Raw genomic sequence first — 17,511 nt, forward strand, 5'->3', positions numbered from 1 at the left:
TCATAAGATAAGGAAGGGATGACAGGATAATGGATAATGTTTTGTTCGAAATAGCAGGTACAAGTTATAAGGTGGGTAACTAACAACATCTGGAGTGTTATATGTAACTTGTTTGTATCAATGTATAAAAGGAGAAGTCATAGGAAGGGCATCCTTGTATCAGCCAAGGGGACAGCATCCTGTTATCCTGTCAGAGTGTTTACCTTGTCACAGGCAATAATGTGTTTGTGTCCCTGTGACCCATTTGACAGGGTGCTAGTATTGAGCTTTACTGTCAATAACACTGGCCGAGCGCCTTTACCACCAAATCGAGCCTGTAGTCTTTCTTTATGAACAACATCAAGGTCTAATGAATCGCCACGCTGCATTCTCTGCTAGTGCAACTAACACTGCATCTCTATGAATAGCAGCAGTAGGAGCATTAACAACTCTGCACCATCAGCAACACTGCATAGCACTAACAACAGTGGTGACCCCCGACGTAATATTTTTGGCCTTAACAACATCCCCTGGCATTGAGTTCCACAGTTTAACTGTGCATTGTGTGAAGAAGCAATGTCTTATGTTTGTTTTAAAGCTACTGTCTATTACTTTTATTGGGTGACCCCGGCTCTTGTGTTGTGTGAAGGGTAAATAACATTTCCCTATTCACTTTCGCCACATGATCCATGGTTTTATAGACCTCTATCATAGCCCCCCTTAGTCTTCTCTTTTCGAAGATGAACAGTCCCAGTCCTTTTTTAATATCTCCTCATATAGAAGCTGTTCCATACCCCTAGACATTTTTGTTGCCCTTCTCTATACCTTTTCCAATTCTAATATATATTTGAGATAGGGTGACCAGAACTGCCAAGTGTGGGTTTATCATGGATTTATATAGAGGTATTTTCTATCTTTTTATCTATCCCTTTCCTACCAGTTCCTAACATTGTTAGCTTTTTTCAGTGCCACTGCACACTGAGCAGATATTTTCAGAGAACAATCCACAATGACTCCAAGATCTCTTTCCTGAATGGAAAAAGATAATTTAGAACCCATCATTTCTCCCCTCTCTCTTAATTCAAGAAGCCTGGTCTGCTCTGGACCGGACCTAACTATGACTGCTTATTTTTGTTTGAGCTGAAAGACTATTTTTTACTTTGCAGAATGTAAGGCGTAGGTGGACCATCCTGAGCTGAATATTGATTTGACTTCCGTAAGATTAGGAAAGCTCACTTCTTGAGACACTCCATTGGCTCAGATGAAGGGATAATAATTATGTGTACTTCAGAGTCCTCATTATTGGATGAGACCTCATACCTTTACCTTAGAAGGAAAGCAAATATCACTGACTCCCCATTTTACAGATAGAGTAATAAGAAGTTGCATAAAGTTACTTCCAGCGGAGTACAGAATAAAACCCAGGGGTGATCTCTTGACACTGCTGAAGTCAAATAAGACTTTTCTCATTGCCTTCATTAGCAAGAGGATTTCACCCAAGATTTTTAATATGGATGAGATTTGGGTCTGGAATTAGTCACTGTGCCTTTCAGAATAAATGTGCCAAACCTATGTGCTTGGCTGTGCTGTTTGTAACCACTGGATGATACTCCTCTCCAGAACCATGCATAGAATCCAGGATTTTGAGTCCTAACATTCCTCTGCTATAGATTCATAGATATTAAGGTCAGAAGGGACTATTATGATCATCTAGTCTGACCTCCTGCACAATGCAGGCCATAGAATCTCACCTACCCACTCCTGCAATAAACCTCTCACCTACGTCTGAGCTATTGAAGTCCTCAAATCATGGTTTAAAGACTTCAAGGTGCAGAGAATCCTCCAGCAAGTGACCCATGCCCCATGCTGCAGAGGAAGGCGAAAAACCCCCAGGGCCTCTTCCAATCTGCCCTGGAGGAAAATTCCTTCCCGACCCCAAATATGGCAATCAGCTAAACCCTGAGCATATGGGCAAGATTCACCAGCCAGATACCCAGGAAAGAATTTTCTATAGTAACTCAGATCCCATCCATCTAATATCCCATCTCAGGGGATTTGGCCTATTTACCCTGAATATTTAAAGATCAATTACTTTACCAAAATCCCATTATCCCATCATACCATCTCCTCCATAAACTTATCGAGTAGAATCTTGAAACCAGATAGGTCTTTTGCCCCCCTGCTTCCCTTGGAAGGCTGTTCCAGAACTTTACTCCTCTGATGGTTAGAAACCTTCATCTAATTTCAAGTCTAAACTTCTCGATGGCCAGTTTATATCCATTTGTTCTTGTGTCCACATTGGTACTGAGCTTAAATAATTCCACTCCCTCTCCACTATTTATCTCTCTGATATATTTAGAGAGAGCAATCATATCTCCCCTCAACTTCTTTTAGTTAGGCGAAACAAGCCAAGCTCCTTGAGTCTCCTTTCGTAAGACAGGTTTTCCATTCCTCAGATGATCCTAGTAGCCGTTCTTTGTACCTGTTCCAGTTTGAATTAATCCTTCTTAAACATGGGAGACCAGAACAGCACAGAGTATTCCAGATGAGGTCTCACGAGTGCCTTGTATAACGGTACTATATAGCAAACAGCTATCTAGCAAACAGTTGTAGACAACACAGGCAAAGAGTTTTTCTCGCCCCCTTTAGTGGCTAGTCCTCAGAGAGACAATGTGGACTAGTGGACAGGGCACTGGACTAGGACTCGGGAAACCTTGGTTCTTTTCTTAGCTTGACCACTGACTTGCTATGTGACCTTTGGCTGTGTGCTTCTGTGTCCCACTCCCACTCATTGTCTACCTGATCTTAATAGGTTGTGAACTCTTCATAGAAGGGACTTTTTCTTCCTGTGTATTTGTACCCTGCCTACATGATAAAGTTCTGATCTTGGTTGGCGCCTCCAGGCACTATCGTAATATAAATAATAATAGAGAATAACAACCTATAAGGGTTATTAGTTACTACTTTAGCTCAAGTAGTAAAAGACTATGCTATGAACCTAAACATTCCAACCCAGTTAACTGACCTATGCAGGGAATCAGCGTGGTTGGTTTCACATGATGGAACTTCAGATTATTCAGTTTGGTTTTGGAAAAAGCTAGGAAATTACCTACACAAATTTTTATATTAAAGTCAAGAAGTTAAAAGTTAGGAAATACCAGAATTAAAGTTGCTCATGCCACCTTAATTTGGAATCTTGTGTTTATAAATTATGATAGTCTTTAATTCCATTCCCAGACAAAAGATACATTAAGAGTGAAAATGCATAGTTAGGGCAACCGAACAAGTGTAACTCTTCCATGTAACCATGCAATTATATTTAATGCATAATAGCCTGTGTGGTCCCAGATTAGATTAAACTGAATTTAAAGACACAGGAAGTCTTTCCCCCTCCTGGTGTCACTACGGAGCAGATTTAAGGTGGTTTGAGTGCCTGTGAATTTGCATACCTTAACATGTTTGGATTTAACTGTTAGCATAACTGTGGCCTCAGTTCCATGGAGAACAATTTGAAATGGCAGACATTCTAAAAGACTGCAGTTCTTTCAAGAAATCCTTGAACAACATTGTTTTATGTTTCAGTCTCTGATGAAGAAGAAATTTCCATATGTGAAGAGTAAGAGAAAAAAATTGACCATTAATTCTAAAAAATATTACTCAAATGTCACATATCCTTGAGATTTCAGTGATTTTAACTATAGTAAAAAGAAAAGGAGTACTTGTGGCACCTTAGAGACTAACAAATTTATTAGAGCATAAGCTTTCGTGAGCTACAGCTCACTTCATCGGATGTAGCTCACGAAAGCTTATGCTCTAATAAATTTGTTAGTCTCTAAGGTGCCACAAGTACTCCTTTTCTTTTTGCGAATACAGACTAACACGGCTGCTACTCTGAAACCTTTAACTATAGTGATGGAGTCTCATGCTTACGTTGATTCAGCGAACACTATAGATGAACATGTATATGCAAAGTCAGATCAATGTGAGAACTGCAAACACAGTTACATGTGTGGGACAGACAAGATTGTCCATGACCATTGCAGGCTGTTATATCCTTTCTTTACATGGTTCACGTCTTTTCACATAAGGAGTTAATACGCCTTGTTTCAAACAGTTAACGGTGACATGACAAATCTGCTGCCACCTTACTCTTTTCTGGGCTCTTCCTTCCTTCCCAGTTGCTGAGGTCAATGTGACATGCTTTCAAGTTTGACTTCATTCTGTCTTTATATCTTTTTTACTGGCCACTATGAGAACAGGTGTCTCGCTTTAGCTGACCATAAAATATGGCCTTGGGTATTCTTGAGGCAGCCATATGAAAGAGATGCCCAGATCAATGCAGCTCAGCTTTTATGAGCATGCTTTGAATGCTTGACATCCAACAGCAATGAAGGATTTTTGATATTGGGAATATTTTCCCACCATTTGACTGTAAACAGACTGAGGACAGCGCACGTGGAATTAACGGAGTTTCCTAATATGGGGGCAATAAGTTGCCCATACCTCTTAACTACACAGAAGCACTGCAAGCACGACTGCCCAATAGACGTTTAGCTTCGTGCTCTTTTTAACACCCCTATTGTTAACAAAGTTAATATTGCAACGTCAAGCACTCAAAAGTTAGAAAATGCCTGAATTAAGGTTACATGCACAATTTTGATTTAGTCTTTTATGCACATACATTATGATAGACTTTAATTACATGATCACACACTTTTTTTTGTTCCAGAGGACCCCTGTCTCAATCAGTGCATAGGATGGACAGTCTCACTTAATGAGCAACTATTCAATATTTTGTTTTATTCTCGCTGTTCAAGGTGTAGCTCTTGGCTTTATTTACTGCACACTGCTCAAATCCTGCTCTAAATAGAGTACAGGTATTAACTCCCTGAAGGGCTTTTCTACGATGCTTTTCACTATATCATTTGAGTGCTTGTCATAAATATAAAGTGAAGGGTAAACACCTTTAAAATCCCTTCTGGCCAGAGGAAAAATCCTTTAACCTGTAAAGGGTTAAGAAGCTAGGATAACCTCGCTGGTACCTGACCACAATGACCAATGAGGAGACAAGATGCTTTCAAAGCTGGAGGGCGGGGGGAACAAAGGGTCTGGTTCTGTCTGTGTGATGCTTTTGCTGGGGACAGAACAGGAATGGATTCTTAGAATTTAGTAAGTAATCTAGCTAGATATGAGTTAGATTATGATTTCTTTAAATGGCTGAGAAATTAGACTGTGCTGAATAGAATGAATATTCTTGTCTGTGTCTTTCTTGTAACTTAAGGTTTTGCCTAGAGGGATTCTCTATGTTTTGAATCTAATTACCCTGTAAGGTATTTACCATCCTGATTTTACAGAGGTGATTCTTTTTACCTTTTCTTATATTAAAATTCTTCTTGTAAGAAACTGAATGCTTTTTTTTATTGTTCTTAAGATCCAAGGGTTTGGGTCTGTGGTCACCTACGCAAATTGGTGAGGATTTTTATCAAGCCTTCCCCAGGCAAGGGGGGTGCAAGGTTTTGGTGAGGATTTTGGGGGGAAAGATGTTTCCAAACAACGCTTTCTCAAAAAACAAACCCGGACGTTTGGTGGTGGCAGTGGAAGTTCAAGGGCAAAGGGTAAAATAGTTTGTACCTTGGGGAAGTTTTAACCTAAGCTGGTAAAAGTAAGATTAGGAGGTTTTCATGCAGGTCCCCACATCTGTACCCTAGAGTTCAGAGTGGGGAAGGAACCTTGACACTGCTTCAGAAACATTAATTTATGTTCACAACACCTCTGTGAGGTAGGGTGATGTCGTCCCCATTTCACAGATAGGGAACTGAGGCAGAGAAAGATTAAGGTCAAAAGCATCCATTAATTTAGCTGCCCAGTTTGAGATGTCTAAGGCCTGATTTTTCAGAGTACTCCACATGATATAGTACTTTCTGTGTTCAAAGTACAGCTCCCATTGACTTCAGTTGAAGCTGTGAGTGCTCATCACTTCTGCAAATCATAGATTCTAAAGGCCAGAAGGGACCATTGTGATCATCTAGTCTGACCTCCTGTATAACACAGGCCATAGAACTTCCCAAAATAATTCTTAATCTTTAGAAGAACATCCAATCTTGGATTTAAAAATGGTCAGTGGTGGAAAATCAGACCCCAGGGTCTCAATTTGGGTGCCCAGAAAATGAGGAAAACACAATTTCTGTCCAACTGTGAAAAGTCTGATGTAAGTGACTTGTTCAGCATCACATAGTTACTCTATGGCAGAGGCAGGGATACAATCCAATTCTTCAGGGAAGCATTTAACTGCCTTAATCAGGGACCATCCCCTCTCTTCCTGCAGAGTTCCCTATCTCATTCTTTACACATCTTCCAACCTCTGCAACAAATAATGCAGGGATTTTGCAGACCACAGCTTCATTCACTACACAATCCTGATTAATTCCCAGAGCACTGTCCATCTTGTGCACTGAATGAGGCAGGAGTCCTGCAGAAAAAATAGCATGTGATCATGTAATTAAAGACTATATCATAATGTACACATAGAAAGGGGTTAAATTAAGATTGCAGAGGCAGCCTTAATTTTGGTTTTTCCTAACTTTTGAGAAGTTTACTTTGCAACCTTAACATTCTTTTAATGTAATTTCCTAGCTTTTTGGAAAAGCAAAACGAAAAAAACCCAGATTTTCCATCATGTGTCATCATGTTGACACCTATATGGGTCACCAGGTGGGTTGAAATCTTTAGATTGACAGAACAGCCCTCTACCATTTAAGTTAACAGAATAACCGATAGCAGCAGTAAGTTGTCACCCTCTATATGGACCAGCCATTAGGTGGGGATGAGATATACTCTGCCATTGGGTTTTGCAGCTATTTGCTGACAGCAAAGGAATGGTGAGATGCAGAAATCCTCGGTTCCATTCAAGGCTCTGGAGGGGAGTATGCTCCAGTGGTCAGACACTTCTGCCCCGTCACTGTCCCAGTCCTGTCTCACTTCCCCCCTACCAGCTCCTCATCCCAGTCTCCTTGCCCAACCAGTCCCTGTTTCCCTTCCATATGAGGAGAGATTAATAAGACTGGCACTTTTCAGCTTGGAAAAGAGATGACTAAGGAGGGATATGATAAAGGTCTATAATATCATGAGTGGTGTGGAAAAAGTAAATAAGGAAGTGTTATTCACTCCTTCTCATTACAGAAGATCTAGGGGCCACCAAATTGAATTAATAGGTATCCAGTTTAAAACAAACAAAAGGAAGTATTTCTTCACGCAACACACAGTCAGTCTCTGGACCTCTTTGCCAGAGGATGTTGTGAAGATCAAGACTATAACAGGGTTCAAAAAAGAACTAGATAAGTTCATGGAAGATAGATCCATCAATGGCAATTAGCCAGGTTGGGCAGGGATGCAACCCCATGCTCTGAAGTGCCTCCAGCCTCCGTTTGCCAAAAGCTGGGAATGGTAGACAGGGTATCAGAGTAGCAGCCGTGTTAGTCTGTATTGTAGCTGACGAAAGCTTATGCTCTAATAAATTTGTTAGTCTCTAAGGTGCCACAAGTACTCCTTTTCTTTTTGCGTAGACAGGGTATGAATCACTTGATGATTACCTGTTCTGTTCATTCCCTCTAAATCACCTGGCTTTGGTCACTGTCGGAAGACAGGATACCAGCTAGAGGGACATTGGTCTGGCCCAGTATGGCCGTTCTTATGTTGTTAAGTCAGGCTGCTCCTTTTCCCACTGTGCATGGGTACCAGCTCGGGGAGCACTGAGAGCACAAGAGAATTTCCCTGCTCTCAGTTCCAGTGCCCAATCCCACAGCAGCAGGGAAAATCCTGTTCAGCCCCTATAACCTTGAAAACGTCAGCTCAAAGAGTGAAAGTTTGGAAGATATAAACAGCTGAAAACAGGATCTTTATAATGCGAAGTGTCAAGCAATCTTAAGTACAGACAGTGCCACCAGCTCCAATAAGATTCAGGAAAGAGTTTCCTAGAAATGTGGTGACCTGCACCCATTGTTAATGAAAAATAAAACTCCTTAGCACTGCAAGCAGTACACATATCAGCCAATTATCTTATGCATGAACAAACACACTTGAAACAGACAGATAGTTTAAGCAATAGCAAGACTAGCCCAGTTTTTAAAAAAATATGATCAATTTTTTGTGTATTTTTAATCTGGAGAGTCCATCTTATGACTCAGTAGAAGCAGTACCATTTGTGACAGGGCTTGGGTGGCCGGGCAGATAGATAGATCGCCTAGCTCTCAAGCTCCCTGCTGGCTGAGTGGCCACAGTCTTTAAGGCTGACCGGGGGGGTTGGAGGAGACCCGGGCTCTCCCTCTCTATTGAGTCCCAGCCCATGTCCCTGTGTATGTCAACCCCTGAACAGCAGGGTTGGTGTCCTTCCCAGCAGAGTCGGAATCCGTTGCCCTAGGCTAGTTCCCACCAGTCCATTAGTCTGTTTAGTTTGGGGTGTGGTCTCTCTAGTCCAATCTATTGGGCGGCTTGCTTCCCACAGGACTGCCTCTTGAGTCCAGACAGTGCCTTCCTGCGGTCCCAGGCTCCTTCGGGTGGGACAGCTGCAAGCTGGTGAGGGGGATCCCCACAATGTCTCTGAGGTTCACTCACTCAGTTACCTCCAGTGCTAGGGTTTCCTCTGCAGTCTCCCTTGGCTCAGAAACCAGTGCTTACTTCCAGGTGGCTGTCCTGGCTGGCAGGCTGCTGTTCCGTCCCTTCAGGCAGGCAGGCAGGCAGCTAGCTCCTGCTTTTTTGTTAGTTAGGGTTACCACCTTCAAAATGCAAAAAACTCGGGATACCCCCCCCACATGGCAAGCCCGCCATAACTCCAACCCCAATGCAACTCGCAAACCCCTCACTTCAACTGCCACTTATAGTATCTATAGAGATAACTCATATTGATAAGATTGATAACATCACACATCTCACTCTTGCATGACTCAAACTCTCTCTCACACACATGCAGGTGCGCTTGCATGTTGATGGGCAGACAGCTGCTGTATTTGCAGCAGGTTTGACTTGTTATCACTTAAACTGCAGAAGTGGCAACATTGAAGCATCGTTAGCTGGACACAGAAACTTTTAACATTAGATATCCCAGCGTACTGTGATAATAATGCAAATCTTTAGACCCACATAAAAAAAATCTATCACATTTATTATTTTTCTGGCAACTGGCAAATCTATAAAAATAACTGGCCAGGCTGGTCAAATACTGGCCAGGTGGTAACCCTATCACCAGTCAGCCCTGAACTGAGCCATCTCTCTTCTTTTATCCTCCCTCCAGGCCTGGCATTGGCTGCAGGTATAACAGGGTGGGGCTAGGTGAGCTCAAAGGCTCTCCTTAACCCCTTCCATGCTGTAGGTGGTTCCCCTGCTTCACCACACACTTATTTAATATCTTATTAAACCCAAAGTAGGAGTATTGCCAGCAGATCGAGGGAAGTGATTCTTCCCCTCTGTTCGGTCCTGGTGATGCCACACCTGGAGTATAGCATCCAGTGTTGGTCCTCCACTACATAAGGGATATGGACAAATGGAAGAGAGTCCAGCGGAGGGCAATGAAAATGATTGGATGGCTGGGGCACACGACTTACAAGGAGAGGCTGAGGGAACTGGGATTATGTAGTCTGCAGAAGAGAAGAGTGAGGGGGGATTTGATAGCAGCCTTCAACTACTTGAAGGGGGTTCCAAAGAGGATGGAGCTCGGCTGTTCTCAGGGGTGGCAGATGACAGAACAAGGAGCATTGGTCTCAAGTTGCAATCAAATAAAGGAGGTCTAAGTTGGGTGGGTATTGTAGTTGTAAGAATGCATGATAGAGATCTTGTAGGTGTTTGTCTCTGTCTGAGGGGTTGGAGCAAATGTGGTTATATCGTAGAGCTTGGCTGTAGACAATGGATCGTGTGGTGTGATCTGGATGAAAGCTAGAGGCATGTAGGTAGGAATAGCGGTCAGTAGGTTTCCGATATATGGTGGTGTTTATGTGACCATTGCTTATTAGCACCGTAGTGTCCAGGAAGTGGATCTCTTTTGATACCCACCTGCTGAAGTGAAGAAACAGATTGACAGAGCTAGAAGGGTACCCAGAAGTCACCTACTACAGGACAGGCCCAACAAAGAAAATAACAGAACGCCACTAGCAATCACCTTCAGCCCCCAACTAAAACCTCTCCAATGCATCATCAAGGATCTACAACCTATCCTGAAGGACGACCCATCACTCTCACAGATCTTGGGAGACAGGCCAGTCCTTGCTTACAGACAGCCCCCTAACCTGAAGCAAATACTCACCAGCAACCACACACCACACAACAGAACCACTAACCTAGGAACCTATCCTTGCAACAAAGCCCGTTGCCAACTCTGTACACATATCTATTCAGGGGACACCATCATAGGGCCTAATCACATCAGCCACACTATCAGAGGCTCGTTCACCTGCACATCTACCAATGTGATATATGCCATCATGTGCCAGCAATGTCCCTCTGCCATGTACATTGGTCAAACTGGACAGTCTCTACGTAAAAGAATAAATGGACACAAATCAGATGTCAAGAATTATAACATTCAAAAACCAATCGGAGAACACTTCAATCTCTCTGGTCACTCGATTACAGACCTGTGAGTGGCTATCCTTCAACAAAAAAACTTCAAAAACAGACTCCAGCGAGAGACTGCTGAACTGGAATTAATTTACAAACTGGATACAATTAATTTAGGCTTGAATAGAGACTGGAAGTGGATGAGTCATTACACAAAGTAAAACTATTTCCCCATGTTATTTCTCCCCCCCCCAACCCCACCCCCCACTGTTCCTCAGACGTTCTTGTTAACTGCTGGAAATGGCCCACCTTGCTTGTTACTATGAAAGGTTTTCCAAAGTAAAACTATTTCCCCATGTTATTTCTCCCCCCCACCTCCACTGTTCCTCACATGTTCTTGTTAACTGCTGGAAATGGCTCACCTTGCTTGTCACCATGAAAGGTTTTCCTCCCCCTCCCCCCGCTGGTGATGGCTCATCTTAAGTGATCACTCTCCTTACAGTGTGCATGATAAAACCCATTGTTTCATGTTCTCTGTGTGTGTATATAAATCTCCCCACTGTATTTTCCACCGAATGCATCCGATGAAGTGAGCTGTAGCTCACGAAAGCTTATGCTCAAATAAATTTGTTAGTCTCCAAGGTGCCACAAGTACTCCTTTTCTTCTTACATTCAAAGTAATTTTTCCTATTCATTATTCTGAGTGTATAAGATACATTTTAATTACTAAAAAATTTTTAAAAAATACTCACGCTGACCCCAGCGCCCAGTCCTTGGGTTCAAATAATTTGGATAAAGCCCATTAGGACGGTCCATTTTTTGAAGTAACATCCGAATGTGCATGACCTAAATTAAAGCAAAAGTCAGGATGACCAAAAATAATTTTCATCTACCTTCAAAGTTTGTTTAAATCTGGACTTTCTTCTTCAACAGCAATTTTTCATAATTTAATTAAACAGGCTTCTTATGGGCTTTTTCTAGATGGGCACTTCCTTTTAATGTCTACTAACGTAGACATATGTCATGAGCATCATTTCTAAATATCTGTACAAAAATAAAAAAATGAAGCTCTTGTCTTCATAATTTTCTGCTTTGCAGAGCTATGTATTTTGGTAATATAAATGCAAAGAATGAAATAATTGGTCTGTTACCAAAAAACATTATTGTAATCAATCAGGCCCTCTCATTCCTAATCAGATTCACAGTACACAACTCTGAGTCTTCTTATAACACTAGATTCTGAGCACAAAACTAACCTTGTTGTAGTAGACAGGGTCCCCAGTCAGGTAGCTAAGGTGGACAAATTCCATGTGCAGAGTACCAAATTCAGCCAGGATGCTGCTGCCTGCAGAAGCCCAGCCCCAGTTTCGACCCACACCACTGAGTTGCAACAAATGTAAAGTGAAGCATGAGAGGGGGAAGGAAAGAACAAACAGCTGGTCAGTGAAAGGATTCCGTCAATATTCAGAGACCGTGTGTAGTAATCACATCACATTAGATTACCTCTTAGAAGAGCTACATACAGCAAGTTGATATTAGCCTATATCTAGGATAACAAGTGATTTCTTTTAAAAATAGGCTTCACAACTTGATAGTTCAAAAAACCTTCATAGTTAAGCAGCAAAAGGCCATGCCATAACCTTAGAGTATATACTCTACAGAGCTCTCTATATGCACAAGCAGTCCTTCCCATGTCTATGCTTCTATTTTTAGGAGTGTAGCGTCCTGGGTGCTGTGAAAGGCTGCAGTAGTGGCCAAAAGCTCTGGAAGTAGGGAAGTAGTGATGGGGAAAGGTTCCACCAGTGGATAAGGCTCTGGCAGGGGGAAGGCGGCAGGTAAAGGCTCCAGCAGTAGGGAGGCAGTGGGGAAAGTCAGCAACTCCTTATTGCTTCCCTACTACCAGAGACTTTTATTGCTGAGTGCAGCTACACACCACAGTATGTATGCAGCCTGCTTTTCACTGCAGCATGTAGCTACATGTAGCCTACATGCTGTTGCAAGTGTAGACAAGACCAAAGTGCATCTTAAAAGCTTCCCACAAAATCAAATCAAGCACATATGGTTTTCGCTTTCTTTGGATATCACCTATAAAGTGATAAGATCCCTCAACTATCACTGATTTAATATATTTTGAGAGCGCTCAGCATTTTGGAGGATTGGGCCTTTTAATTTGTAAAGTTAAACAGTAATCCTTCCTGCAAATTATTTCTCATTCAAAAACCACCATTGAAATTGAATTTGAGCTGGATGTCACTAGTGAGCCTAAAGCCAATTAGGAATTTGCTGTTGTCGCATTTAATTTTTAAAAGAAACAGCATATTCAAAAAGGAGAAGAAATATGAGAGAAAAATCAGCAGGAATCAAGGAGCAGAATTTGTATCCCATAACTACAGACAAGGAAGCAATTATTTTATATCAATAAACATTGTCTACATAGACATCATGGCCTGTGCATCAATGTTTTGGCACAGCTAACCATAATAAGGAAAAATCAAGTGTTTCATGCCCTATTTGCTTCTTAATATTTTTCAAATCAACAAAATTGGAGTCAAATTCAACATAATACAAAGGCTGCCTATTTTCACTAACCTATCTAACCCCATGAATTACAGTGTCACAATAAGAAAAGGAGTACTTGTGGCACCTTAGAGACTAACCAATTTATTTGAGCATAAGCTTTCGTAAGCTACAGCTCACTTCATCGGAAATGCATCCGATGAAGTGAACTGTAGCTCACGAAAGCTTATGCTCAAATAAATTGGTTAGTCTCTAAGGTGCCACAAGTACTCCTTTTCTTTTTGCGAATACAGACTAACACAGCTGCTACTCTGAAAAGTGTCACAATGAAATAGAAACATTTCTAGATGCCGTTTAATATTGTTTAATTAGACACATATAACTTGAATGCATATTTTCTATATCTATTCTCTCAGATGGTTTTAAAGCAATACACAAAAGTAGTAATCCTTTTATTTGTTTTGGTTACAGCTATATTATTGATATCAGTTTTCCCGAGCTCCAAAAACTCCAGATTAGTTTTGCACATGTAGACTGGTTAAAAAGATGAGGAACCATAGTTTGAAATGCAAGTGAATGATAATGCCATGGCCTCACTATGAGGCAACAGAACAAGTCATTTCGAGGAATTTAACACTGGCTTTTAAGCCAGTGAGCAGATTCACCAGCCAGGGTAGTCAAAATAAAGCCTAAACTCTCAAGATTAGTTCCAAGTCCCTTTCCTCAGGGCTGGTTTTATTAATAAACAGAATCTACAAAAGTCTCAAAACAACACAAAACATTGAGTATCAGAACCCTGTTCTGCTTTCCACAAGCTAGGAAAAGAGTGGATATGACCTTCCCTTTAGGTAGCCATTCCTGGCTATCCCCTAGACCAGTGGTTCTCAACCAGGGGTACATGTATCCCTGGGGGTACGCCAAGATCTTCCAGGGGGTACATCAACTCATTTAGATATTTGCCTAGTTTCACAACAGGCTACATAAAGAGCACCAGGGATGTCAGTACAAACAAAAATTTTATACAGACAGTGACTTGTTTGTACTGTTCTATATACTGAAATGTAAGTACAATATTAATATTCCAATTGATTTATTTTATGATTCTATGGTAAAAATGAGAAAGTCAGCAATTTTTCAGTACTAGGGTGCTGTGTCACTTTGTATTTTGATGTCTGATTTTGTAAGCAGTTTTTAAGTGAGTTGAAACTTGGGGTATGCAAAACAAATCAGACTCCTGAAAGGGGTACAGCAGTCTGGAAAGGTTAAGAGCCACTGCCCTAGGCCTCCTGCTTGGTCCCTAAAGAGGGACTTCCTTCAGGGTTTTTTATTCAACAGTGGACCCTTTACTATCATGTGCTCTGTCTGGAAACTACAAAACCTGGCAATTCCCATTCTTAAAGGGCCCAAAGGCGATAGCAGGCACACTCTCATGCATGTATGTACCTCATGGCCCAGTGCCACCCTGAAGATACTGTCCTATTAGGGTTATCATCTGGCTGGTATTTCACCGGCCTGGTCAGATTCTTTTAAGAATTTGCCAGTTGCCAAAAAATAATGTAATCTGCTGGGTTTTTCTTATGTGGATCTAAAGATTTGCATTATCATCACAATACACTGGGATATCTAATGTTAAAAGTTTCTGTGTACAGATAAAGGTGCTGAAGTGCCTCCAATTCCACAGTTTAAGTGATAACAGATCAAAACTACTGAAAATACAGCAGCTGTCTGCCCAACAACATGCAAGCGTACCCTGATGTGTGTGTGAGAGGGTCTGAATCATATGAGAGTGAGGAGACTGGCAATGTTTTCAATCTTTACATCTTATGTATATGTGTTATCTCTCTAGATACTGTAAGGGCTTGTCTACACAGTGGAGGTGTACACACTGCAAAGCCACTTTTTGTGATGAAACTCCTCAGTTGCAGTGCATAAAACCACCTCAACAAGAGTCATAAGGCTTTTTATGCAAAAGTTTTAGCTCCATGGTGCCAGTGTAGACACTGTGCTTGATTTTTGTGCTATTATTGGCCTCTGGAAGGTGTCCCACAATGCCCATCCTGACCACTCTGGGTCAGCAGTTTCAACTCTGCTGCCCTGATGCCAGGTAAACAACCTTCCAGGGCCCCTACCCCTTTAAAGCCCCAGGAATTTTGAAATTCCCCTTTCTGTTTGCTTGGCATACAGAGCTCACATCCCATCCTCCTCAGCAGCCATGGCGACGCCATGCAGCAAATGATCTCCCGCTTGGAGCAGTGCGGAGCTGCTGGACCTGATGAGTGTTTGGGGAGAGGAGGCTGTCCAGTCCCAGCTGAGCTCCAGCCGTCAGAATTCCAATACCTATGGACCAGCTTGTGCAAAAAGGGCTATGACCGGGACACGCTGCAGTGCAGAGCGAAGGTGAAGGAGCTGAGGCACATGTACCAGAAGTGAGGGAGGCAAACCGTCGCTCCCTTGCTGCGCCCCAGACCTGTCGCTTTTATAGGGAGTTGGATGCTATCCTCAGCGGCTATCCGCACCTTCACCACCAAGAGCCACATGGATACTTGGGCAGGTCAGGAGCCAGTGGAAAGTGGTCCTAGCCCAGAGGAGGAAGTCATGGATGAGGAGGTGGAAGCAGAAGAAGATGTGGAGCCCATGCCGGGGTTGCCCGGTGCCGCGTCCAGTCAGCAGCTGTTCTCCACTCTGGAGGTGCCTAGCCAGTCTCGGCAGTCGCTCTCTGATGAGCCAGAAGCAAGAGCGGAGACCCCTGGTAAGTGGTTTTGCTTTGTGAAGTTCTGAAGCAGGTTGAGGGCAGAGAAATGTACAAGGCTGACCGTGTTTCTGTGTGCTGGGCATTTCCCTGTGCAGCTAGGCAGTACAGTGGAACAGGGAGTTTATGCACTCCAAGATTTCACGGGAATCCTCCAGAGAGATTTCTAGGAAATTTTCCTGGAAGTTCTCGGCAATCTTCTGCCAGAGGTTCCTTGGCAGAGCAGCTTTGTTCCTTCCCCCATTGAGAGACACTTTCCCATGCCACTCTGCTATTACTTGGGCAGGAACCAAAGCTGCACACAGGCGAGCAGCATAGGGACTGGGGTGGAAGCCACAAGCGTGTAGCAGATGCACCCTTGCTTCCTTGCTTCCCCTCAGGAGTGACATATCTTGACATATAATGAGCCCTGCCTGTGGAAAATGGTGGGAAAGTTTAGACTGTTTTCCCCCATAAGTGTCCTGTGACCCTTTCAGATTTTATTTCTGCAATGAACAATGACCCTGCCCCTACGTGCACGCACCATGCTTGGGGTGTTCACCAACACGTGTGCTTGAATAGGGTCACCTAGAAAGTGATAGGTATGTTACCAGCGGTGTATTTTAATGCAATGTTTCAATGCTCTGCATGTTGTTAACAATAGCGCTACTGTTTATTGTTACTTGTGTCTCTGCAGATTGACCTTGAAAGGCTCCCCTCTTCACACAAGCAGCAGAGCATCTGCGCCGGATAAGAAAATGCCTGAGACAGAGCCAGGAAGATATGTTCTGGGAGGTGCTACAGCAGTCAGAGGCAGAAAAGACTGAACTCAAGCAGTGGAGGGAAAGCGACAAGCAGGAAAGAAAAGAAAATGATGCATACAATAGGGACACCACGGAGAGTCTGATAAAAGTTTTGGAGCTGCAAACCGACATGCTGCAGTCCCTCGTAACGTTCCAGACTGAGCAGATGCATGCCCGCCCTCCCCTTCAGCACAGTCAGAATTCTTTCCCAGGCCCTCCCCAAACTCCACCCACGCATTCCTTTCCGATTTCTGGGACTGCACTTTCCCCTGCACTCCACCCCCACAGACAGCTTTTCAAACTACAGCTGGACTTATGCTCAGCTGTGAAAGTCAGCACTCCCCCCCAACCCCATACCTTCTCCCCGAACAAGAATGTGTGTCAATGTGTGTGCATGTGGTGTTATGGTTTATTTGGTAATAAAAGCAAAGTTCTTTGAATGATAAGCACTCTTTGTTTCCATGCAAGTTATAATAGCAGATGGCACCTGCAAATCAACAGGCACTTTTATCAGTTCCTTGCATTGAATCTGAGGCCTTAATAATCACAACTGCTTCCTAGCCTACCAAATGTAATTAACCATTGCAGTCCCAAGCATAGCAACAAACATTACTAGTTTTCATCTTCAAAATGTTGCCTCAAGGCATCCCTGATTCTTATTGCACCCTCTCTAATAGCCCTGGTATCTGGCTGTTCAAAATCAGCAGCCAGGCACTGTGCCTCGGCAGTCCACCCCTGAGTAAACTTTTCACCCTTTCCTAATTATGCAGCATGCAACACATAGTTATGACCATGGGAATATTTTCCTCATTAAGGTCTAAACTTCCAGAGAGGCATCACCAGTGCGCCTTTAATCGGCCAAACTCACATTCCATAGTCATTCTGCACCTATTCAGCCATGGCATTAAGCGTTATGCTGGGTCTCCCAGGATCACTATG

General features: G+C 42.7%; 1 protein-coding gene across 7 annotated transcripts in view; it reads right to left on the reverse strand.

Annotated features, from left to right (window-relative positions):
- MAN1A2 (mannosidase alpha class 1A member 2) overlaps positions 1-17,511 on the reverse strand; it is a 297,759-nt gene that overhangs the window by 65,973 nt on the left and 214,275 nt on the right. For all 7 annotated transcript variants that reach the window (XM_038396404.2, XM_038396395.2, XM_038396413.2 and 4 more), the window contains 2 exons: positions 11,781-11,904; positions 11,277-11,370 (listed from right to left, as the gene is read on the reverse strand). In XM_038396404.2, coding sequence (XP_038252332.1) covers positions 11,277-11,370; positions 11,781-11,904 — 218 coding nt within the window. The remainder of the gene's footprint in view (positions 1-11,276; positions 11,371-11,780; positions 11,905-17,511) is intronic.

The sequence above is a fragment of the Dermochelys coriacea genome, chromosome 1 (assembly GCF_009764565.3).
Source record: "Dermochelys coriacea isolate rDerCor1 chromosome 1, rDerCor1.pri.v4, whole genome shotgun sequence".
Lineage (NCBI taxonomy): Eukaryota > Metazoa > Chordata > Testudines > Dermochelyidae > Dermochelys > Dermochelys coriacea.